The sequence below is a fragment of the Emys orbicularis genome, chromosome 9 (genome assembly GCF_028017835.1).
Source record: "Emys orbicularis isolate rEmyOrb1 chromosome 9, rEmyOrb1.hap1, whole genome shotgun sequence".
NCBI classification, from domain to species: domain Eukaryota; kingdom Metazoa; phylum Chordata; order Testudines; family Emydidae; genus Emys; species Emys orbicularis.
In genome coordinates, this window is record NC_088691.1 from 85,148,718 (window position 1) to 85,175,794 (window position 27,077).

At 43.0% G+C, this 27,077-nt stretch overlaps 1 protein-coding gene across 1 annotated transcript in view; it reads right to left on the minus strand.

The window, feature by feature from the left end:
- Positions 1-27,077, minus strand: part of IFT80 (intraflagellar transport 80) — a 165,796-nt gene that overhangs the window by 27,353 nt on the left and 111,366 nt on the right. Inside the window, exons 9-10 of the mRNA XM_065410998.1 lie at positions 13,120-13,299; positions 6,337-6,455 (exon numbers count right to left, since the gene is read on the minus strand). Of these exons, the coding sequence (XP_065267070.1) occupies positions 6,337-6,455; positions 13,120-13,299 (299 nt within the window). The remainder of the gene's footprint in view (positions 1-6,336; positions 6,456-13,119; positions 13,300-27,077) is intronic.

Genomic DNA, 27,077 nt, shown 5'->3' on the forward strand with positions numbered 1-27,077 from the left:
TCCCTCACATCAATGGCAAACAACTCAGTGGTTTTCACGCCTTAAAACCGCCGCACATATGCCATAACCTCAGAAGCATGGAGCCTGCTCAGCTGTGCACTCTTGCTGTGAGCATCTCAAACACCTCGCGCCTTCTCCTGCGGTATTTCCAGAGCCAAAGTAGGATCCGCCGCATGGAACATAGCGATGTCCTGCAAGCAGCCCTGCTGCAAGCCATGGAAAAAAACAATTCACAGTTTCTGATGGCAGTCACAGAGCAGCTGCACTTTGTTGAGCACCATTTCTGGTCCCATGAAACAAGCACTGACTGGTGGGACCGCATTGTTTTGCAGGTATGGGATGATGAGCAGTGGCTGCAGAACTTTTGACTGCAGAAGACTACCTTCCAGGAACTTTGTGCAGAGCTTTCCCCTGCCCTGCAGTTCAGCAACACAAAAATGAGAGCTGCTCTGACAGTGGAAAAACGAGTGGCGATCACTATTTGGAAGCTTGCAAGGCCAGACAGTTACCAGTCAGTGGGGAATCAATTTGGAGTAGGTAAATCAACCGTGGGATCTGCTGTGCTCCAAGTGTGCAGGGACATTAATTGACTTCTCTACTAAAGGTAGTGAGTCTGGGAAATGTGCAGGACATAGTGGATGGTTTTGCTGCGATGGGGTTCCATAATTGCGGTGGGGCGATAGATGGCATGCATATCCCCATCTTGGCACCAGACCACCTTTCCAAAGAGTACATAAACCGAAAGGGATACTTTTCAACGGTGTTGCAAGCGCTTGTGGATCACAGGGGGCGTTTCACTGACATCAACGTAAAATGGTCGGGAAAGGTTCATGATGCACACATCTTTAAGAACTTGGGTCTGTTCAAAAAGCTGGAATCCGGGACTTTTTTCCAGACCACAAAATTAACATTGACGACGTTGAGATGTCTATAGTTATCCTGGGGGACCCAGCCGACCCCTTGCTTCCATGGCTCATGAAGCCATACACCGGCCGTCTGGACAGCAGTAAGGAACGGTTCAACTATAGGTTCAGCAAGTGCAGAATGATGGTTGAATGTGCCTTTGGTCGTTTGAAAGGGTGCTGGAGAAATCTATTAACAAGATTGGACCTTAATGAGGAGAACCTCCCCATGGTTATAGCTGCCTGCTGTGTGCTCCATAATATCTGTGAAAAAAAGGGAAATTTTTCCACGGGGTGGGCAGTTGAGACAGATCGCATGGCAGCCACTTTTGAGAACCAGACACCAGGGCAATAAGAAGAGCAGAGCAAAGGGTGCTGCGTATCTGTGAGGCTTTGAAAAGCAGTTTCAGTAATGAGTCACAGTAATGTTAGCTGCTTGTATGCATTGTGCTTTCCCAAACCTTCACCTGGCTTATATCACTGTCTCTGTAAAGCCAACCCCCTGTCCAAGCCCACTGCTTCTACTCAATAAAGCAGTGGTTTTCAAACTGTGGGTTGCAACCCATTACTGGGTCATGGAATGTAAGGCACTGGCTCGTGGCGGCTCTGGTCAGCACCGCCCACTAGGCTGTTAAAAGTCCTGGTGGTGGTGCTGCCCAGCTAAGAAAGGCTAGTCCCTACCTGTTCCAACAATGTGCCCCGGAAGCGGCCAGCAGAAGGTCCGGCTCCTGGGGGGGGGGGGGGGCATGGGGCTCTGCGCGTTGCCCCTGCCCCGAGCACTGGCTCCGCACTCCCATTAGCCGGTTCCTGGCCAATGGGATCTGGGGGGCAGTGCCTGTGGGTGAGCGCCATGCGGAGCTGCTTGTGCACCTCTGCCTAGGAGCTGGACCTGCTGCTGGCCGTTCCAGGGCACAACACAGTCCGCAGTGTCAGGACAGGCGGGAATCTTGCCTCTGCACCCGGGCTGTGCTGCTGTCCGGGAGCTGCCGGAGGTAAGCCTGCACCCCAATCCCCTGCTTCAGCCCCACCCCAGAGCCTGCACCCCCAGCCCAGAACCAGGACCCCCCTCCCGCCCCCCCATCCACTGCCCCAGCCCTAAGAACCCTCCTGCACCCCAAACCCTTCATCCCCGGCCCCACCCCAGAGCCTGCACCCACAGCCCACAGCCCAGAGCCCTGAACCCCTCCTGCACCAGCCCAGAGCCCCCTCCAACACCCTGAACCCCTCATTCCTGGCCCCACTCTGCAGCCCTCACCCCCACACCCCAAACTTATGCCCCAGTCCTGAGCCTCTCCCACACTCCAAACCCCTCATCCCCAGCTCTGTGGGGTCACGGGCATCAACAATTTTCTTCAACTGGGTCACCAGAAAAAAAGTTTGAAAACCACTGCAATAAAGAACATTTATTTCTCAAATCCATTTACTTTATTTAACAAACATAAGAGGGAGAACAGAAAGAAAAGGTAACCTTGGGGAAAAGGGGTTGTAAAGTTGGAACGGGAAAAACATTTTCACTGTGTAACATAACACCGCATTCCAGACCATCAAAGGTCTGTGAATGGGCACTTTCTGTTCCTTGTACCCTCCCCCACCTGAGTTAAGCGAAAGCGATAATGGACTTTTCACCCACGCTTCATGGAACGCTTCGGGGAGGGTGATTCTGCGCCAGGCGATGCTGGCTGGCTGGCTGTCCATCAGGGTCTGCAGAGGGACTCTCCCCTCCCGCTCCTATTCCTGCAGTTCAACCAGACGCCTCAACATGTCTGCTTGGTCCCTCATAATCCAAAGCATCTCATCCTGCGCGACACGTTCTCGTTCATTGGAAGCTTTTCTGCTCTCCATGTCCATGTCTAACTTCTCAGACAGTGGAAACCTCCACGCTCTCAGCTCTGCATCAGTTGTCCCAGATGTGTTCATTATTTTGGTGAACATGTCTTTCCGTGTTCTCTTTCTCCTCCTTCTAATCATTGAAAGTCTGCTTTCAGGTGTTGATGACCCGCCGAAGGACACATTTCCAGCTGTCAGTCAGGGGAAAAAAATAAAGGAGCCATTGTACATGAATAAAATGTTTCCATAGCAAGGCCGTTTTCAGAAAAAAACAAAACCCCTTATTACACTAGGTGCAAGCCATAACATAATCAGAATCTGTAACCGTTCACTGTACCATTTTGCTGCTCCAGTCATGGTGAGTAGTGTCCCCCCCCGCCAGGTCATGGGTGACGACACTTCTAATGAAGTTTATGGCAGGCTCATGTCAGGAGCACAGGTAGCTAGTTGAACAATGGCCCTTCCCCATAGCACCAGGGAAGCTGTTTACGAACGGGATGGGGGGGGGAATATTTTCACTCCCAAATTGCGGAATCTCTCATGTGGGGCCCCAGTTCCCTATCAGTCACTTTAAACTACTTGCCGACCCATGCTGAGCACAGTCTTTTCCGGGGGCCACCCTCTGCGTAGCTGGAGTGGCCTCTTGTAAGCAGAGAACCACAGCACCTCGCTTTTTCTTCATAGTAAACATGCAATACCACCAAATGTGTGTGCCCGTTAAAGTTTAACTGGACTTTCATTTTAACTGTATACTCACCAGAGGTGCCTTTCCAGGCATCACTGTCAGCCACCGTGATGTCCTGCGACCCACAGTGCTCCAAGGGTAAAAATATGTCCTGGCTCTCGGGGAGAATGGATCCACTGCTCGCCTGTCTCCCATTCTCCTCCTCCTCCTCCACTATATAATCTTCCTTGTTGTCCCTAGACTCACACACCTGTGAGGTGTCCACGTTGCTTGTGGGGGTGCTGGTAGGGTCACCCCCAAGAATCACATGCAGCTAGTTGTAGAACCGGCATGTGTGGGGTTCAGCACCAGAACAATGTTTGCCTCCCTTGCCTTCTGGTATGCTTGGCGAAGTTCTTTTATCTTCACACGGCACTGCGGTGTGTCCCTCGTGTAGCTCTTCTCCCCCATTTCACGAGCGATCTTTGCATAGATGTCAGCGTTTCTTCTGCTGGATCGGAGCTCTGCCTGCACAGAATCTTCTCCCTATATAGCAATGAGATCCACCACCTCCTGTGCAGACCAGGCTGGAGTGCATTTGGGGCATGTAGTCTCCATGATCAGCTGAGCTCAAGCTGGCATGCTCCCAGTCCTGATCAAACAGGAAATCGGAATCCAAAAGCTCCCGGGGCTTTAGCAGGGGAGGGACTATTTTCTGTGTACCTGGCTGCAGTGCAGCAGAGTTAAGAATGATCTCCAGAGCGGTCACAGATGAGCATTGTGGGACACCACCTGGAGGCCAATTAAGTCGAATTACACAATGCTGCGTCTGCACTACCTCGCAGTTGGCCCATGAAAATCGAATTAAGCTATGCCTCTCGCAGAGGTGGATTACAGAAGTCGACATCAGAGGCGACTTAGGTCGACGTAAAGGACCAGGTAGTGTAGACACATACATTAACAGGTCGACTTAAGGCAGCTTCCTTCGACCTAACTCTGTAGTGTATACCAGGTCTTTGTTACAGAGGTCACGGAAGTCACGGATTCCATGACTTTCCGTGACCTCCATGACTTCTGCAGAGGCTGGTGCGCCTGGCTCAGGGGCAGCTCAGGCAGCACCGGCTGCTGCTGGGGCAATCTTGGGCCACTGTGCCCCCACCCCCACCGCCCACAGAGTTTGGGTGTGGGACGGAGCGGGGGTTGGGGCACCGGATGGAGTGAAGTGGGCTCTGGGTGGCGATTACCTGGGGGTCTCCCTGGAAGCGGTGACATCCCCCTCACGCAGCTGCTAGGCGGAGGCATGGCCAGGCAGCTCTGTGGGCTGCCTCCACCCAGAGCGCTGGCTTTGCAGCTCCCATTGTCCGGGAACTGCGGCCAATGGGAGCTGTGGGGGCGGTGCCTGCAGGCGGAGGCAGCGTGCAGAGCTGCCTGGCCATGCCTCTGCCTAGCAGCTGAGAGAGGGGGATGTCACCGCTTCCGGGGAGCCCCCCCAGGTAAGTGCCACCCAGAGCCCGCCTCACCCTGTCCCTTGCCTCAACCCCCTGCCCCCTTCCACAGCCAAACTCTGCTGCTGCTGCTGGGGGAGAGAGGCGCAGAGCAGGTAAGGAGCCTGCCGGTGCTGCCAACCCCACCCCCCCAACACTAGCGGGAGTCCCAAGCCATGTGCTGCTCCCCACCCCCTCCAAGCAGCCAGGACCCCCTCCCCCAGCACCCACATGGCCCCCGGGCAGCCCCCCCCAAGTTTATTCACTGGTATTTTTAGTAAAAGTCATGGACAGGTCACGGGCCGTGAATTTTTGTTTACTACTCATGCCCTGACCATGACTTTTACTAAAAATACCCATGACTAAAACGTAACCTTACTTATAAACAATCAATCCTATTTCTAAAGAACCTGAGCAAAGGTAATGATATCCAAGAAACAGCTTGTATGTCATGGACTCTGAGCAAAAAGCAACGTTATCAAAGCAGTAACCAGTGCAAATGGGTCAAATGGCCAAATGGGTGCAACTGGCAGCTCCAGAATCTAGAGGTGAGCAATTGCCTGCCCATATTTAGATATTTGAAGGGTAAGAGTAATTTCCCATAAAATGTATTTATCGACTATTTTTTTACTCTATTTGCTCTATCATCAACTTGTGTGAATTGCCATAGCTCAACTGAAGCCAACAGAGCTAGGACAATTTATACCAGCTGAGGATCTGGCACATGGGGTACATTTTCAAAGAGTAAGATAGGATTTAACTGTGCAACTTTCATTCATGTTAGTAGAACTCATCAGTGGCAGAGCTAATGGGGGTTAAAAGGCAGTGTGACCATCCCTGTGGCAGCCTTTAGGTTGATGTGTGGCATCTTTTCAAGAGCTGGGGAGCAAGCCCGGCTCTCACTCACCCAGCATCAGCAGCTCCTGTCTCGGCTGGATTTGCTTCCCTGCTCTGGGCATTGCAATATGGTGCATGGGGTCACATGGTGATGTGACCTTGTGCACCATGTCACAAAGCCACTCACTCAAATTTGGCCCAGGCACCCCTCGGTCATGACAGAGTGGTGGCTAGGCCAAATCTAAATGGTGTTGCGACCCTGTGTTCCAGGTCACAATGCCCAGAGTGGGGATCAGGGCCCAGTTCCACAGGATGGGAGCTTCCACTGCCTGGTAAATGTGGGGCAGACTTGGTCTCCAACTCACCACCAATGATCCACCCCCTTCCTGAATGCAAAAGCTGGCTCTGCCACTGGAATACATTTTGTAATTCCTTATGCAACTATGTTGAAAATATACATTAGTGCGTATATATATGGGTTCTATGACATATTTCTATAAAAAGATTGGATGTTTTCAAAGCCAAACCATGTATAAGCTACTGTACTTTAAATCAAACTCCTTCTGAATTCTCACAATGATTGAATGGATCAACTGATACTTCATTAATTCAAATTACTTACGAAAACACATAACACTGAAGAGAAGTTGAAACAACTAAATGCCCATAGTTCAAAGAGGCCTTAATGACTCTGTCACGGAATTCAAGTAAATCCACTGCATCATTAATAACATTACGGACCTAATAAAAAAGGTTTATGGTTAAAAAAATGAAAATAACGGAACAGAAAACACAGCATAATATTATATTCATTGTTAATTTTCATAAACAGCTGGCTGATATTATGCATTTACAGTACCATGTAACTATGTAGGAACACAAAGATTTAAAGAAAAGCATTCACGAATAAATCAATAAAAAGCTCCTATTAACTCACATTTAATAACCTTGCATAGTTTTGAAATTAAAAGGATTGCATTAAGTATCTGGTTTTTACCTGCTAATTTGTTTTGTGTGTTCAAAGTCCTGACTTGTAAAAAAATGGATCTGTCTTACTGAACAATGCCATCACTTAAATCAATGGTACACCCTCACCTGGAATCCTGTCATTAGGTCTGGTCACCCTGTCTCAAAAAAAATTACAGTAGAACCTCAGAGTTACGAACACCCGAGTTATGAACTGACTGGTCAACCACACACACCTCATTTGGAGCCGAAAATACACAATCAGGCATCAGAGACACACAAAAACAGCAAATACTGTACAGTACAGTACTGTGTTCAATGTAAACTACTAAAAAATAAAGGGAAAGTTTAAAAAAGATTTGACAAGGTAAGGAAACTGTTTCTGTGCTTGTTTCATTTAAATTAAAAGCAGCATTTTTCTTCTGCACGGTACAGTTTCAAAGCTGTATTAAGTCAATGTTCAGCTGTAAACTTTTGAAAGAATCATAATATTTTGTTCAGAGTTACAAACAACCTCCATTCCCGAAGTATTCATAATTCTGAGGTTCTACTGTACAACAGTGATGCAAAAGTTTCAGTGTGGAGTAACAAAATTAGAGACTTGGATAAACTTCCTGAAAAGGAAAAATGTTGGCACTGTTTAATTTTAATATGTTAGCTGTAAACACATTATTATAGACATGGCTGATAGCACCCTCTATTATTGAAGTTGCCTGACACTTTCCATTATAAGATCCCATTTTCAGTTGTTTATAACTTTGCCAAACTTTTACCATACGGCAAGTGAAGGTGTGATTGTAGTGGGGTAGGCATACCCATGCTAGCCTCAATCTACCTAATATGGGTAACTATAATAGTGTAAATATGGTGGCACAGGCTTCAACATGGGCTAGCCACTCAAGTACACAGGAACCTAGATATATACTTGGGCTGTGTAAATATACCCACAGTTCAATTATCTGATCATTTTTTCCATGCGTATGCATAAGAGGCCAAATTAAAATTGCAGAGGCAACCTTAATTCTGGCATTTCCCAACCTTTGAGTACTCTGTAACCTTAATAATGTTATTTTAATGTAGGTGTCATAGGGGAGCCCTGCCTGGAGAATCTTCCTGCAGCAGGCTGAAGCATGACAAGCATGCCTTCCTCAGTTTACCCTTTCAGAGTCCCCAGTAAATCCACTTCAGATCTTAAATAATACTGCTCTTTGGGGCTGATTTATTGCCAAACACAGTTCATTTAGTCTCCAACAATAGTCCATTTCAAACATAGTCCATTTCTCACCCCAGTGCAAGCAGTCATTAAAACTCAACACATCTTGTCATTGATGCTCCATACACTGGAGCCTTCAACGAGGCCCAGACTCTCTGTCATCCTTCCCCTGTCCTTGTACCAGGACAGCTACCCTAGCCCTTCCTTTTGGAGAGAAACCCCACTCTTCCCAGTGGGAACCACCCCCACAGCCTCTCTGCTGGGGAGCACCCTTGTCAGGGGGAGCATCTGTCACTCGCCCCGGCCTTCTGATGGTCCCTCTGAGTCGAGCTGTCTGGCCCTGGCGATGTTAGCTGCTCCCTTGCCTTCAGCCCTCTCCTGCCCTTGACCCTAGCTCTCCTCTGCTCCTCCTCCTGCTTTCAGCCCTCCAGCCTTGGCTCTGAGGCTTAGCGATGCCAGCCAGCACACTCCTCTTGATAGTCTCCTTGTCTTCAGTCTTCCCCAAGGAACTCCTTCTTCTTCCTTCCAGGACCTCCTCCCGTATCCCTGGTCTCTGGCAGCTCTCATCTGCCCCTGCTTGAACCAGTCTGCTCTGACTCACTGGGACTCCCTAACTTATTAGGTCTCTCCCAGATCATTTATAGCCACCAGGCACTACTCCGCCCCATTAAATGGCCAAATGGGAGCACCTGTCCTGGCACAGGAGAACTGGACCTACTTCAATTACAGGGGCCAGACACCTTGTGACAATACGTTTTTTGCTCAGTTGCTCTGTGGAGATGACTGGTCAAATGTGGCAGCTTTGAGTCTCTTCTCCAAAGCAGGGCCATGTGAAAATCACCAGAATTTTTTAACGTGGGCAAAATAACATATTTCTCCCTAGCATCCTTCTTGGAAATGGATGAACCATTTTGGTGGAAATGTTCCAAAATTTTTCAGCTTGAGGCAGACACCCACTGTGGAATATTTCAGCCCAAATGGTTAAATTAAGCAACTGAAAACAGTTATAATGGGAAATGTTGGATAACCTTAATAATAGACAGTTCTCCAACACCACTTATAAGAAAAAGGGGATGTATATTGAAACTGAAGGGCAGCACATTTAAAACTGATAAAAGATTTTTTTTATACAATACACAATTAACTTATGAAACTCACTGCCACACAATACCATTGAGGACAAAAATCTGGTAGGACCTGACAAGAGATTAGACATTTATATGCATAATGAGAAAATCCACAGTTACATTAGACAGGATATATATATATATATATATGTATGTATTTTTTTTAAAATGCGGCATATAAACTCTCATTCTTCAGCGCATAATTCAGCTACTGTATTAAGTGATGGGAGTTAGGAAGAAACTTCTCCTATGGGCAAAAAGAACAGGAGTACTTGTGGCACCTTAGAGACTAACAAATTTATTTGAGCATAAGCTTTTGTGGGCTACAGCCCACTTCTTCGGATGCATAGAATGGAACACACAGAAAGAAGATATTTATACATACAGAGAATGTGAAAAGGTGGAAGTAGCCATACCAACTGTAAGAGGCCAATCAATTGAGTCTGTTTTTGAAGTTTTTTTTGTTGCAAAATTGCCACCTTCAAGTCTGTCAGACTCCAAAGAGAGACTGCTGAACTTGAATTAATATGCAAATTAGATACAATTAACTTAGGTCTAAACAGAGACTGGTTGGAATGGTTGGGTCATTACACTAATTTAATCTATTTCCCCATGTTAACTATCCTCACACCTTCTATGGGTCATCTCGATTTTCACTTCAAAGGTGTTTTTTTTCCTCCTGCTGATAATAGCTCATCTCAATTGATTGGCCTCTTACAGTTGGTATGGCTACTTCCACCTTTTCATGTTCTCTGTATGTATAAATATCTTCTTTCTGTGTGCTCCATTCTATGCATCCGAAGAAGTGGGCTGTAGCCCACGAAAGCTTATGCTCAAATAAATTTGTTAGTCTCTAAGGTGCCACAAGTACTCCTGTTCTTTTTGCGGATACAGATTAACACGGCTGCTACTCTGAAACCTATGGTCAAGTTATTCCATTATTTTCCATTATGGGGTTTCTTGAACCATCTTCTGAAGCATCTTGTATGGGCCAGTTGGCAACAGTTTACTAGACTAGATCAGTGGCTCTCAACCAGGGATACGCATACCCCTGGGGTACGCAGAGGTCTTCCAGGGGGTACATCAACTCATCTACATATTTGTCTAGTTTTACAACAGGCTACATAAAAAGCACTAGCGAAGTCAGTATAAACTAAAATTTCATACAGACAATTACTTGTTTATGCTGCTCTACATACTGTACACTGAAATGTAAGTATACCTCTACCCCGATATAACGCTGTCCTCGGGAGCCAAAAAATCTGACCGCGTTATAGATGAAACCGCGTTGTATCGAACTTGCTTTGATCTGCCGGAGTGCGCAGTCCCGCCCCCCTGGAGCGCTGCTTTACTGCGTTATATTCGCGTTACCAAATTCGTGTTATGTCGGGTCGCATTATATCAGGGCAGAGGTGTACAATATTTATATTCCAATTGACTTATTTTTTAAACTATATGTAAAATGAGAAGGTAAGCAATTTTTCAGTAATAGTGTATTGTGACACTTTTGTATTTTTATGCCTGATTTTATAAGCAAGTAGTTTTTAAGTGAGGTCAAACTTAGGGGTACGCAAGACAAATCAGACTCCTGAATGGGGTACAGTAGTCTGGAAAGGTTCAGAGCCACTGGACTAGATGGACCACTGGCTGATCCAGTATGGTAATTCTTAGCTTCCTATAAAAGCAAACATAATTAATGCCAAAGCTAGGAAAATGTACTCTCTCAGGGAGTGATCATTCTTAATGAGTCTCCTGAAATCATGCACAGAAATGTCCCTGTAGGCCAAGCTACATGGCAGAACCAGATGATGTTTTTCAATAAGGCACAGTTTTTGTGAAATGTAGAGCAACTTGTCTCCCCAACTTCTTCAGTATTGCATTCTTTGACATGGTGGGAGGAAAAAGGGTAGACTTCTCAGATGTGGAATAGATTTATTTACATTGCAGATTCCAGCCTGTCAGGATAGAGAGCCCAATGGGGGTCTAACTTAGCACTTAGGATGTTATGTTGAGAATCCTTACACATTTTGGAAGTGAGGTCTGTCAGGAGAGTTCCAATGAAATTCAGCTCTTTTCTGTTAGAGAAGTAAATGCTAGTTAGGATTGACAATTCATCATTAGTAGTCCTGATCAAAAAATCATGGGCCCATTAGGGACAAAAAAAAATCTAAGGAAATTGAAAGAATGACATATAATAGTAAAAAGATAACTGTGCAAATAATTCATGTACCCGGGAGAGTGATCTCTTCAAACAAAGGTATTTTAGATGTTGTCCTACTGATGGTGGCAGCTGGGTTTGAACTTCTTCAGATCTGCAGCCAGTCACAAAACAAGGGCTTAATGCAGTTACCACCAAGATCTAGGGTGACCAGACAGCAAGTGTGAAAAATCGTGACGGGGGTGGGGGGTAATAGGAGCCTATATAAGAAAAAGACCCAATTGGGACTGTCCCTATAAAATCGGGACATCTGGTCACCCTACCAAGATCCAGTGGCCACTCACATAGCTCCTAAAGAGATCTATCCTGACATGCTCACAAATGCTGTCTCATTCCACAATGTCATTTGTTGTTATAACACTGAGCAAGGGTTAGGGTTGTCTAGAGCTATTGTATAGGCATCTCTTCACTATTTAAATCTATGTAAAATAAAATAAACAAACATCCTGGATCAGGGTTGGCTATATTTCTCAAGTGTTTGCATATACAAAATCCCTAGAGGTTGCTAGACAGACCCTATCTGCTACAAGTCAATGTCTGGGAATTAATGCAGAAATACAAATTTTGACCTGTTAAATTGTCTTTTGTGTTCCCAGACACTGATTCCTGATGTACCATCCAGAGGATAGAGGGGTAATATAGACTTTCTGTTGTTACAAGTTTTCCCAATTACATATTCAACATTAAAGAGTTCAGACTATAAGATATTTAGGTGCTTAATTATTAATTTAGGAGCCTAACTTCAGGCACCCAGGTTTGAAAATGATGGCCTGAACTCTAATTGGAAAAACTTGTAACAACAGAAAGTCTGTATTACCCCACTGTTGACTGGTTATGTTATGAGTCAGTGTCTGGGAACACAGAAGACATATTAGCAAGTCAAAATTCAAAATTCTGTATTCACTCCCAGATATTTAGGTGGATTCAGGCCAAGATTTTCAAAAACAGGAGCCTAAATTTGAGCTCTATAAACCAGTTAGGGGCAGGCTTCATTTCTAACAGTGCTGATCACCCAGCAGCTCCCACTGATGTCAATGGGAAATGCTGAGTGCTCAGAAATTTTTTGGGCCCTTATCTGATTTTCAAATATGGATTTAGGAGTTTTTGTTGTTGTTGTTGTTATTGTTTTTTCAAGTCTTGGCATTAGCAACCCAACTTTAGGCATCCAGGTTTGAAAATTTCAGTCTCAATGTTTTATTATTTTCCATGCATTCATTCCCTAAGTCCTCACTAGAAGATAGTTAAAACAGCCTCTTAAAAGACAATTTTCCCTAGCTTTGGAAAATTTGAACTGGTGACTGTAATATGGTGGAGCAGTGCAACAAAGGACACTAACACTCTTCATGATTGTGGTCAGCTGTCAGTTGCCTCTTGATCTGGAAATCCAAGAAGACAGATCCATTCATCGTAGGGGCATAGAAAAATTAGTACCCATTCTGTAGCAATAGCCAGCGATGGTGCAGCTGTACCCGTGTCAACCCACTAGTGTAGACATGATACTCAGCCCTGTCTACACTATCATTTATACCAGTGCTGCACCTTTATTGGTAATTACTGTATTATTATTTCCGATGTAAACCAGACCTATGACTATGAATCAATCCCTTATTCATGCCCCCACCCCACCTAAAAGCAAGATGCTGTGATCCTTAAGTGAGCCAAGAGGCTGATGTAGTTCTGGGTCATGTGATTGTATACTCAAACACACACTTAAATACCACTTGCTCATTCTGGCCTTTTTATAACTCAAAGGTATTCAATCCTATCGTTTATATTCTGCAAAACTTGTCCGTTCACAATTATTTGTCTCTATTGAGTTACAATTGTGAATCATACATAAACAATCCTGAAGGTCAATCTTTCTGAATTTGTAACCCATACCTCCATAGTTCTTCTTTTAGTTAACGTTATTTCAAAGTTCTTCCACTCCCATCGTTGCTCCACGACATGGGCAAAAATCACATGTCCATTTCCACAAGCTCCTGCTATTTGAGTACCATCAATAGACCAAGCAATATTAAATATACTGCCAGTATTTGGTTTCTCTAAAGCATATGACCACTAATAAAAACAAAACAAACAAAAAAGAAAAGGAATCTTAATACTTTCTTTGAGCTCTTTATGAACAAATATTGCACTAAACAAATGAATGCACTTATTTAAATTGTACCAATAAACTAATCAATGGAATGAGTTTCTTATTTTTGCAGGTATCATACAGAGGTCTGTTTCTTAGTAAGATTATTTGAAGACAGGAGGTACAGAGATAAAAGAACCAAACACCACAACATTTGAAGCATATTAAGCAGAATGTTATACAGCCTAAATATATTTAAAATGTATTCAGGCATTCATAGATCTAGGCAATCACTAAATAAAATTTTAACTGCAACTTCATTTACTTAAAAACAACAGTACTGGTTATGTGGAACCAATGGACCAGATTGTCCAATACGATGCAGCTGCTTTACGCTGAATTGCTAGCAGTTTCTGAACCTAGAGCCAGCATGGCGCTGGCAGAATCAAACACTGCAAGGGGATTCCTCTGGTGGTACACAGCCAGCACAAAACGCCCACTTCTCTTCTTGCTGACATTGGCCGGGAACAGCAAACCGCGGCCACTGGGAGCTGTGGGCGGCCGTGCAAATGTAAACAAACGGTCTGGCGTCTGCAGGTTGCCCACCACTTACACAATAATAATGTCAATACCAACTTTATACACCTTGTCCAAACGATTACACTCTTCAATCATAAGATTAATTCTAGAGTATGAAAATTGACTATCCATATATAATGTTTAGTCATTTTTAATTGGTCGCATATATGTTTATAAAACTAGTTTCTTGCCTACTGAGACAAGTATTTATCTACTCTCTATCAGATAAATTCTGTATTACTTGAAATGAGAGGGTTTTTTTGTTTCTGACTAGAATAGCAACTCTTGTTTTTTTCTTTTTACAAAACATGGAACATAAACTAAAAATAAGATGAGCTTCTTATATAGTTACATTACCTGGATTTTATTTTTAAGGTAATTCAGTACCCTTTTTTCCTTTACTACATTTTAAACCCATTAACATTCCAAGAAGTAATTTTATAAGTACTATTAGTTTCCATTATATGGTAGATGTAGGAAAAGGTATTCAAACCAAAATTTGCCTTTAAAAAAATCTGTGGTGTTAACTCAGTTATGAGAGACCTTTATTAAATTGTTTGTCAACAAAGATAAACTGGGGTAAGGGAATAATCTTTGTATATTTCTCAAACTCAGTAAGGAAGGGACATCTGCCTCTTTCCTTTCCTTTCGGGATAAACTGATTAAGTTTATATCTCAAGCCTAATTTTGTTCTTTCCCTTGGCCCCATCTCCTTTTTAAAAAAAAAAATTATCTTCCCAATTCAGACTTTATTCTCTATTTCTCTCACCTGTCTATATGAGACTTACTTTCTTTAACTGAAAGTTTACGTCTCTACCAGTCATTTGGTACCTTTTAAAAGTCTAACAGAGCCTGATGAGTTATTCCTAAATTCTTAATTCACCAATGGAATAGCTTCTGAAATATGCCTTTCCACTCTCAATATTAGTTCTGTCCATTAGATCGCAGCAACATATTTCAAATTAACCTCATTTTAAGTTTTCAGGACACTGAGTTTCAGATAAAATGTACCTTAAAAACATTAGAAGAATTTCCAAGCCATGACATGACACCTGTTTTCCGTATCCTCCCATATCTCAGAAACACAGTTTTTGTACAAATCACCACCAAATTTGGGAGTAGATGGGTAGGGGTTGAAATGTCCATTGGCCACACATCAAACAAGCAAAATAATCTTTTTTGTGGATTATAGAAAGGGTTATAATGAGAAACAAGTCTCAATCTTGACTACAGAGAGACCACAGCCTCTCCATAATGAGTTACTTGAATATAAAAAGGGATTTAAACAATTATTAGACATTTCTTAGTCAATATTTTAAATCAAATTTATTGAACTATATTTTAAAACTGTCAGGAGAACTAAATCAGTCAGGAAAAAAAAATTGACTGAAGTTAAATGAAGATACTGGATTCTAATGACTTTTGGATACAAGGTCCTCTTCCAAAGGAGACATAGTTGATAAATGCTTACCTAATGTTTTTAACACATTTAGCACTCTGATTTCTTTTGCAGTACACATCAAATCCCCAAAATGTCAAGTTCTTCATACACTCAAAGTCATCATCTGATTTATATGAAATTAAATCATAAACTACATTTAAATAAAGATAAGGGGCAGACAAATGCTCAAGAAGATTCAGAGTTAGGGATGAAATTCAATCTCTTTATTGTGCCAATGATTTGTAGTATACTATATGAGACCTCCTACTGTTCTTAAGCACAACAGGGTGAGCAAAGGATAGAATATCAGCACTAACTGAATTTCTGATATCAAGGACTCAGTGGAGAGTGATACAGCCTCACAGACATGCCATGGACTGCCCCTGCTCTGCAGCTGTGGAAGGTAATTATGATTCTTTGGGAAAAATCCATAGCCTTCTCTTCTGCATAGATGGAATGAATTCCTTATTAGGCGTACTGTACTAGTCCCTTTCTACAGCACAGTCCTTAACTTCTGTCTGACTTCCATATATGGCAAATGAATAGGCTCTTGAGACACAGATCAAATGATCCTAATGAGCAGATTCAGAGAAAGTAGCTGTCCTAAGGCTGGGGCATATTCTATCAGAGCTGACCAGATGTCATGAAATCTGAGGGAAGGAAAATTTTAAAGAGGCATTGTCTCTAAGTTAATTGTTGGGCTCTACCCAACTGATAGGTTTGTTTCTGAGATCAGTCAGTCACTTGCCTTTACCTCTTAGTAACAATGAGGAGCTTGATGTGAATAGCGCTCCTTGGCCAATAGGAAGAATAGATTTGTCTATTAGGGAAGAAATGAGCATTAATGGGGCCTGTACAAGATTTGAAGAACTAAAAGAAAATATGGTTTGCAGTTTACCTTTTTGATGTACAGAAGATACAATCTCCCCCCTGAATAACATGCAGAAGATATTATTTATTATTTTTACAGTCCTCAGACTAGAAAACCCTTTGGGGATTTGTAAAGGGTTTCCCTCACTGCAGAAGCACCAACTGGTGGCCAGGAGTGGCATACCAGCTATCTTTTGGTCTGGTGCCACTGCCGACAGGCACTCTGTTGCTGTGGTGGTCTATCTTTTCGTAACTGGGCCCTCCGGCCAGTTCATGATATTTATGTCCACCCCTTTTGGGGTGTCAGAGAGTCCAACCAAGCTATAGTCCAATAACCTTACAGCAGGTTTTCCATCTGTCTCCGGGCTCCATGGTCCTTACACCCCTTACCACTTCAGGGCCTGTGTGGGGTATCCACCCCATCACAAGATTTTATAAAGTCATCTGAATGATGTGTTTATCTAAACAAAATGGGTGGATTCTAGGATTAAGTCAAATATGCTGTGAAATATTTTCATATTGCAATCTTAAAAACTTTCTAATGCAAACTTGAAAAATCCTAGTTTTAATTCTTTGTTTTAAATTATCTCAATATCAGCACTTTGTCATTCTTTTATTATGCAGGCTGTTATAGCATTTCTGTATTCTCTTAAGATGTACAGTATATCCCTCATCATGTACATTCTACCATAATAAATATACTTAGCCACGTTAAAATGAGAGATAGAAATGAAGGATTTTAACTAAAAAATTAGCATATATAAATGCAATAAATGAATGAAAATTTGAGAGTATGGAAGCAAATGGACATATTAACCATAGCTGCAACATTGCAATGCTATAATAACATACTCTGGCATTACTGCTTTGTTGGTGCTTTGATTATGTCATATTTAATCCCATATCCATTAGCAGTTACCTATCATAAGCATCCTTTTTCTGTTGACACAATGTAGTCAAAAAGATTAAGTATAGGACAGAAACTAAAGAATTACTCTTTGAAGTCTAGATACTACAACCATTATATTGTTTATAACAACAATAGCTCTAAAACCCAAGAAGGTAAGTAGGATCTAGTTAGCTGTGAATTCCAGACACAATGTACTTAATTAAGTACTATTATCCCAGGCATAAGTCCTTAAGTGGGCATTCACCCATGAAAGCTTATGCTCCAATACATCTGTTAGTCTTAAAGGTGCCACAGGACTCTCTGTTGCTTTTTATAGAAAAAAAGGATTTCCTTTTGTTTCAAACAAGTAAAGTACTTGACATCTAAAAAGAATAACAGTATAATTTAATTCAACTTTACATGGGATGATTATATCACTTCTGGCTAATCTTTTTCAAAGTTATGTTTAGTACAAAAACATGGAATTCTGTAATGGGAATGATGTCTTTAACTAAACTGGCATTACTAAGCATCAATATAACATTGAAACCTGTGTGGTACATATCTCAATTGTTGACTTTCATAACACCTTTCTTTTGGACATGAGGGGAGACATGAGATCTTCTCTTGGATCATAATTAATGCTATTCCATAGGTAAGACAGCAGAATGGATAAACAGCAAAGAAGTGTACACTCGTGCCACTTAATCTCCCACTTTACACAAACTAAGAGAAGCATGTGACCTCCATGTCAGGCTCTGATCTCCTCTGGACCCTGGCAAGTTTAACAACCTTCAAGTCCTGGTGGTTGCAGAGCATTTTTCTGCTTAAAAATGATTTCATATGTAAGAAAAATGCTAGAGTGAATAATATCAAAGTTCTGTGTGTGAGATACAAGTTTCATGATTTTAAAAGAACTTAAGGCTCCCTTGTCACTTAACAAAAGCTGTCCACAGCTTTGTAATGTTAATAGTACAATCTTCATTCTATGGTATAGATAAACATTTCCCACAGAAATAAAGGCTGCTACCCACTGGAGATACTAAGGTGATCAATGGCTATTCCACTGTTCAGCAAATGGGAAGGACTATTTAAAAGGCCAGGGAAAGCAAAATTTCCAAAATTTCAATAGAGAATGAACTTAAAGAATGGAAAAGATTTTACCCAATAACTTGCTTTCTCCTAGCAGCATCTCCCACCATTCTGATATGTATGGGCAGTAACAAGCAGTGAGTTGGGGTAGGGAAGGATAAGAGAATGAACAGAAAGAAACAGAAAAGACACCCCCTCCCACACACATACCCCCACATATGGCAGATAAACCCACAGGTTATCAGTGGACCACTACCTGCAGCACCTTCCTGCCAAAGAAGGCCTCTGCAGAAGACAGAGTTCACTCTATAATGTCTGATAAAGGTCTTAGCCGATGACCATGGCTCTGCAGATCTCTGTGGTGGAAGCTCATGCTCGTTCAGCTCATGAGTTCCCATGGATCTTGTGGAATGCACCTTGATCCCTTCTGGAACAAGAAATCCCAAACACCTTGTATGCCGCAACAATGCACAGTCTGATTCATCTGGCAAGGGATAGCTTAGATATTCTGAGACCTTGACACTTCTGGTAAAAGGAAATGAACAGAGAGCCCAATCTCCTCATTGATTCTGAACATTTTATGTACATCTTTCGTGCTCTTTTTTGACATCCAAGATGCACCACAATTTCTCAGTCAGGTGCTGTGGCTTTGGCCAGAATGAAGGAAGGACAATCTCCTGCGAGGAACAGAAAGGAGAATTCACCTTAAGCAAGAATGTTTCTGGAGTTCTTACCACCACTGTGTCATCATGGAACACAGACAGTAAGATTCTTGCATGGATAAAGCTGCTGGTTCTGAAACTCATCTAGCAGATATGACGGCAACCAGAAAGCAGCTTTTGATGGAGAGGTAAAATGCTGACATAGATGTCAGAGGTTCGAAGGGATGGGGTAGTTAGGGCTTTCAACACCAGCGGTAGGTCCCACTTAGGGAAGATTGTCTGACCACTGGTCTGGCCACTCTGACTTCTCTGAGGAATCTGGACACATGAGGGTTCACAGCCAAGGAGCCCAAGGCTCCTACAAACAGTATGCTACTAATATGCCTGATACCTGGTATGTTATAGTGCTGGGCTGAAGTCTCTTATCCACATTTTCTTGATGGAAGTCCAGAATAACTGGAATCCTGGGATCCTTTGGGATTTGCTTTGTGGTCTTGGCACCAAAAACTGAATTTGGCCCAGATGAAGGAATAGGCTTTTAGTGTGGAAATTCTTCTGAAAGAAGAGCAGAGTCCTAATAATTTTGGATGATACGCTGAAGGCAGCTTATGCTACCCTTTCAACAACCAGGCGGTCAGTTGAAGATGCTCTGCGTCTGGATGGAAGAATGAGCATTGGTGAAGGGTGTCTGGTCTTGCTGGTAACAGCAATAGTGGTTGCAGTTTTAGTTCTATCAGACTGGAAAACAAGGGTTTCCTTGGTCAGCACGGAACTAGCACTGAGATTTAATGCAAATAGAGATTTGAAAATGTTTGTTGTACTAGTAGTACAAAAGGGGGGGTTGTGGAAGCAGAGAAAGAACTGACAGGAAGGGGATGCAATGCATGACAGTTCGTTAGCAAGAGTTAGGCTAACTGTAACCCTAATAACGCGAGATTTGTAGAAGCGAGGAATGTGTGAGGCGAGTGGGAAAGAACTGTGTGAGAAGTTGTTGCGACCTTGTGTAGATAATGTGTAGATAATATGGAATGTAGACTAAGTCTACATTAGTGAGCAAAACAAGATATCAGAATGACCTATGTATAAACAAAATGCAGCTGTTGCTCATTATTGTCTGTAACAAAAGGTATAAATGCTTGCTGTAATTGTTTACCTGTTGAGAGACCTGTTTAGCTCTCTCCCTCTATGCAATTGATAGAGAGAAAGAAAATAAAGTATCTGATTTGCTGTACCCAAACAAAAAGTGAGAACTCTGTTATTCTCCGACAATTTTTGAACTTTGCTCCTTCTCGCCTTATCTTTTGGATCACTTTCTCTAGGAGAGGGAAGGGAAGAAATGCGTATAGCAGGCCTTGCAGCCATCTGTGTGACAGAACATTTGTCTCCATGCACTTGGGGTCTGTTTCCCTGGTGCGGTATTTTGATCGCTTTGCTTTCTTGCAATTGGCAAACAGTATGACTGGAGGGAGATCAAACGTCTGCAAGATCAGGTTGATGACCTTCTGGTTTAGGCACCATTTGGAGTTGTTGACTTTGAATCAGCTGAGCCAGTCTGCCTTTTGGTTCAGCTCTCTTTTTATTTGGATCACCTTTAGGGAAGGGAGAGTTTTTTCTGCCCAATTCCATTATCTCCGTCACTTCTGTATGTACAGCTATGCTCTTTGTTCCTTCTAGGCTATGTATGCAATCATGGTCATGTCTGACTGGACCAGGTAATGGTTTCCCTCTAGGCAGCTCTGGAAGCTCAGCAGAACTAGCTTAACCTTTCAGGTCTAAGTAATGAAGGCCCAGGAAAATGAATCACAGCATCAGAGTACCCTGTGCTGTTCTGGATCCAGATGTGCTTCCCATTCCTTTAAGTTGGAGTCGGAAGTGAGAACTTGAGAGTATGGAGGGCATATGGAAAGATTCCTGCTGATACTGTCTGGGACTGTCCGCTATCTCAGGAAGTCAAAGACCTGGTTTGGGACCAGTACCTGATATTGCATTCACTCTGGGGCATAGTCACATAATAACGTGTGACTTCACCCATTGGGTGACCTCTACGCAAGAGACCAGGAGACCCAGTAGCTAAAGACACTGACCTATGGTTTGTCTCATGCATGTGATCATCAAGAGTATCCGATCCTGGATCTTCTGAAATCTGTCTACCGATGGGTAGATCTTTGCCATCAAAGGGTCTATTTCCATGCCCAGGTGAATAATGCTTGTTGAGGGAATCCAGGAACTTTTCTTGGTACAGTATTTATTATGAATTCATGTGCTTCAGATTCTGGATTGTGGCACTGCATGCTGCTGCCTGGGATGGGGCTCAGGTTGAAATTCCAGAAAGGGATATCGGTGAGTACCCTGGGACCTGAGCCTTGCTATGGCCACCATCAACATCTTCATAATGAATGTGGGGGCCAACGAGAGACCGAATGGAAAGCATTCAGTATTGCTAGCGATCCATGCCACAAGCAAATCTCAGAAGCGTGCAGTAGCAGGGGCTCACTGGAATGCACCTGTGGTATGCGTCTTCCAGATCCACTAAGATTAGGAAATCCCCTTGAGATAGGGAGGTCACTGCTGAAGCTAGGGCTGTTTTTTTCATCCATTTGAGCCTTTTGAGGTCAATGATGGCCTTGACTCCTCTGGTGCACTTCTGAAGAATGAAAATGATGGAGTAAAACCCTGAGAAACTTTCTTCTGAGGGAACTCCTGTTGCTCCCAAGCCCCAGAGGTAGATCTTGTTCTGAATCAACTTGTGCTTGGCGAGGTTACTGGTGACAGGAGACTGGGTTAAGAAAGGATGGAGTGGAGCCCTTAGCTTGAGGGAGTATCTCTGATGCATGCCCTCTTGCATCCACCTGCTTGTGATCAAAGCAAACCATTCTTCTGAAAAGTGGGAAATTCTGCCTCCCATGCTCAAGTCTGGGCAGAGGCACATTCACTCCTTGTCAGAATTGGCTCTTGAAGATTGAGGGAGCCTGGTTCCAAGGCTTTCCCTTGATCAGGGCCGGCTCCAGGGTTTTTGCCGCCCCAAGCGGTGCAAAGCCAAAAAAAAAAAAAAAAAATCAGCAATTTGGCGGGAGGTCCTTCGCTCCGAGCGGGAGTGAGGGACCGTCCGCCGAATTGCCGCCGAATAGCTGGACGTGCCGCCCCTCTCCGAAGTGGCCGCCCCAAGCACCTGCTTGGCAAGCTGGTGCCTGGAGCCGGCCCTGCCCTTGATATAACTTTTAACTTTCCTCTGGTAATTCTGTGAGGAAGCTGGATGAAAGGAGCAACTCTGTCTGGTAGTGTGTTTGTAGTCCTTTCTCAGAGCACTAAGTGGAGAGGGGAGGGACCGCTTAGATTTGGAAGCACCTTCTGCCACTATCTTGCCCAATTTTTCTCCAAGCAGAAGAGATCCTGTGAATTTAGAAGAGCACAAGACTTGTTTGGAATGAGCATCTACTTTCCAGGGATGAAACCATATGTATTGACTAGCCACTGAACTGGATGCCATGGCCCTGGCTGAAAACTTCATTTTGAAACATCTGTCACAAATGTGTGGCTAGGGTGATTTTCTTAAGTACAGACAAAGTCAGGGTGATCTCTTCCTCTAAAGTCTTCCAGACAGGACACTGTGGCTCCTGCAAAGCATCTAGCTGTGAGAGAGGCTCTGAGGGTGGCTGAGGAAGTGTCTACATTCCTTCTGAATGTGACTTAAACCTTCCTGTTTTTTGGATCCTGGGGGAAGAAGTCCTTTCAGATGGGATAATCATATCCTTTGCTGGAGCTGATGGGACAGCATCAACCTTTGAAACCTCAGTAATAGCATTTTTTGGTTCTTGTAGCTTGTAGAATTTAAGAACATATCTGCTTAGGTGTTTACCTTCAGCAGGAGATCCCCACTCCTTTTCTATCTTATCATCAAAGGATGGGTGCAGGGGAATCACTGCCCTAGGCGGGGATTAGAAGGATGGTATTTAGTCTGAGGCTTGTCCTTGAGGGCCTGCTCAGGTTGGATCTGGATTGTGGATATAAACTTTTTGTATATGGTTTTAAACGTTTCAGGGCGGAAAAAAACGTTGTCGTATTTTCTCTGTTGTCCTGCAAAGAATCAGAGTTTATTGCTCTCTTTTCTCGATAGAAGAGAAGTCTGAGTCAGTGGACTAATATCTTTTGTGTTTTTTGTATTTTTTCCTTACCATTTTTATTCTTTTCAGAGCTTTAAAAAAAAAACTTTTTGGCATGTTTTGCAGGTGCCACTACCCAGTTGTGGCCAGGCTGTGGTCTTTTGTGGTTTGTTTTGTGTGACACTTTGAGGATATAAGCAGAAAGCCGAAGGACACCTCTTTATCCTTCACTTAGGAAGCAAAAAGGACTGCTTTTTGCATTCATGAAAGAAGGATCCCAGCCATGTTAGTTGGAGACGCTGGGAGATTGCTTTAGGGGAGATAAATTACATTAGACAAAGGCTTAGCCTGTTAAAGTTAAGTTTAGACTCTAGGAAGCATAGTATATTTTTTGTTTTATATATAAACCATTTCTGTTTCTGTTGTTATCCTTACTCACTAGCTCTTAAATCTTAGCCTTTGATAACAAGCTTATGATTGTTTTACTATAAATATATCTCAGTGCTGTGATGTTACACTGGAGCTGATCTGCAGTTGAATCAAGCAAGCTGGTGTGTGCACTGTTCCTTTGGGTACAGCTTACCTGATAATTTCTGTGAGTGTGCAGTAGTAAAGGGCTGGACACTGCAGGGCACACGTATTATTAACCTGCAAGGCAAAGTAAGGGCTTGCAGAGCCCTGAGTAAATTGTTTGGGAGCTAATGACTGGTGATGTCAGGGATCTGACACCCTGTAAAGCACAAGTAAATCTTCCTCTTGCTGGAGGCAGAGGGTATAAGGTGGCTTATAGTCCTGGGGACAAAAAGAAGGCTGCTTACTACTGCCTGAAAACAAACAAAATAAAAAGGCAAAGGAAATGTCGGGAGCAAAGAGAACCGCCACTGACTTCTGCTGCAGAGGCAGAGAAGGGGACATGGCCAACATGGCTTGTGCTGGAGCCTTGAACTGCCTCCAGAAACTTCTTACAAGGAGGGAATAGCTCATACCCCATATCAGAATTGTGGGAGATGCTGAGTTGCAGAATATTAAAGTGTTCATCTGCATTAGTTTTCATCCTCTTGAAATTATTACCAGTGTACTCTTACTAACATTAGATTTGTCTTACGTTATCTGCTGTGTAAATGCTGTTTGCAGAAGTTATTTAATTGGACAAAGTTTTTTTTCCCGTTCATTAAATCAATTTAGGACTCAATCCTGCTCCATTTAATTCATTGACGTCAAAGGAGCAGGATGTGGCCTTCAGCCTTTTTGTTCTGTTACTTCCTTTTTCCCTTCATTCACTAACCCCATTTTGGCTTGAACATCCTTCTCTATTCACAGACAGTGGTTTAGGCCCTGACAGTGCTGAGTACCTCCTAGGAAATACTGAGCACCCTCAACATCCCTTAAGAGCACTTATCTCCCAGCAGATGCTCAGCATGTCACAAGTTTGGGCTCCTAGTTTCCCTTGAGGATCCATTAACATGTGTTTCTGTAAACTCATGATCTCTCAGTTACAGCTCTCTACACTGTGCACATTTTCCATATAACTTACATGCAAACTAATCTTACAGTGGATTCAAGTCATTCATCAATAATGAATTCAATAATTCATTTATTTAAATATTACAGAATGAGTCAGCAATAGATAACACTGCTCTACAGCCAAAATGCTTCTGAAATAAATGTAGTCAAACTTTAATAATTCTGGGTCACTGAGAACGAAAATGATGCTTAAAATTGTTGATTGGCTCTAGTTTTCAAGATATGCTATTGGGTCAGTATATACGACCCTTGACTTGGGAATGGCGGAGGATAAGTGAGTTATAAAGGGAAGGGATCTCAATTTAAACCAGAAATGACTAAAATACATCTTTGACTGGATCTATGAATAAATCTATGACTGGGTTTGGACAGTACTTGCTTTTTAGGCAAAACAATGAATGATTCAATCTGAAGCTGGTATTGCGTCATACATGATATGAATTGCATCATGTTATTCCTAGAAGTCATGGATGATGCAATCATAACGAAGCTTACATCACTCTGCTGAACAAATTGACCTATATCAGCTCTAGAAATCATACAGTGTCGTGCTCTCTTATTTGTCAGTGTTTGATTTTGCAAAGGGACACATTTCTGTTTAGCCAAAGTGAGCAGAGATGCCTCGTACTTGTGTGAACAGTGCAGATAACTTCTGCTATGTTTGTGGTGAAGTGACTTTTGCATCCCAAAAGCACAGTAGAACCACTATGGTTAAGAAAGCCTATCACCTTTATTTTGGCTGCAAAATTGGAGATCAGGACAAGAGGTGGGCCCCACACATATGCTGCAACACTTGTGCAACAAATCTTCACCAGTGGTTGAACAGGAAAAGGAAATCTATGCCTTTTGCAGTGCCAATGATTTGGAGAGAGCCAACAGATCATACCAGCAATTGTTACTTCTGCATAGTGCCTCCAGTTGGGAAAGGTGTGTCAAAGAAGAAAAAGTGGACTGTGCATTATCCAAACATTCCATCAGCTATACGCCCAGTACCCCACGGAGAAGGACTGCCGGTTCCTGATGCACCAGAATCATTCTCACTTGAGTCAGACAAGGAAGAGGAAGAGGATGAAACTTCTGGTCCTGAACCATCAATGTCACAGGACCCACATTTTCTCCCATCCTCCTCCTCTGAACCACACCTCATAACACAAGGTGAGTTGAATGACCTTGTCAGGGATTTGGAACTACCCAAGAGTAAGGCAGAGCTGTTGGGCTCCAGACTACACCAGTGGAATCTCCTGGCAGGTGATGTTAGGGTTTCCATGTTCCGTGACCGTCAAAAGGATCTTGTCCCATTCTTCTTCATGGAAGGTGATCTTGTAGCCTGCAACAACATCGATGGTGTGATGGCAGCCCTCAACATCGTTCACGATCCAGATGAGTGGAGACTGTTCATTGATTCATCGAAGACGAGTCTTAAAGCTGTTTTACTGCATAATGGCAATGTTTTGCCATCTATTCCAGTTGGTAATGCAGTCCATATGAAGGAAACCTATGATAACATGAAACAACTTTTGAGGTGCATAAACTATGACCAACATCAGTGGGAGCTTTGTGGCGATTTGAAGGTTGTTGCTCTCTTGCTTGGTCTGCAGACTGGATACACAAAGTACTGCTGTTTTCTCTGCGAATGGGATAGTCGTGCAAGAGATTCCCACTACATCAAGAAAGATTGGCCACTCCGACAGTCATTGGAGCCTGGGAGGAAAAGTGTTCAGCATCCACCACTTGTTGAATCAAGGAAGATTTTGTTACCACCCTTACACATCAAGCTGGGTCTGATGAAGAACTTTGTCAAGGCCATTGACAAAACACAAGCAGCTTTCAAGTACCTCCGTGGAAAATTTCCACGGTTAAGTGAAGCTAAGATAAAGGAAGGTGTCTTTGTTGGTCCTCAGATTCGTGAACTTCTTCGAGATGATGCATTTGACCATGCACTGTGTGGCAAGGAAAAGATGGCATGGAAAGCCTTCCAGTTAGTGGCAATAAATTTTCTCGGAAACAACAAGGCAGACAACTACAGGTTGTTGGTGGAAAACCTCCTCAAGGCATACAAAAGCCTTGGTTGCAACATGTCACTAAAGATACATTTTTTGCACTCTCCTCTAGATTTTTTTCCACCGAACTGCGGAGCAGTGAGCGACGAGCACGGCGAGCGATTTCACCAGGACATTGCAACAATGGAGAAACGCTATCAGGACAAATGGAGCTCATCAATGCTTGCAGACTATTGCAGGACAGTGACAAGAGATGCTCCATTTAATGAATACAAGAGACAAGCCAACAAGCGCCGAGTAGACACTGAATAGGACTAAACTATGTACATAATAGTTTTTTGCCTTTTGTTTCATAATAAATTTTATTTATATAACCCTTTTGCTGATTTTTAAAGTGTTACATAAACAGGACAGGTGAAATATTATCATGTAAAGCAACCATAAAGACATGAAAAGACCTAGGTTTACAATTTATGATTAAAACTCTACTATCTACACAATATACATAGACATAAAATGTAAAAACTTAAATATCTTAGAAACAGTAGCCAATCAGTTGTTTTAATTGTCATATTTGAATTCAGCACATCAAAATACATAATAAG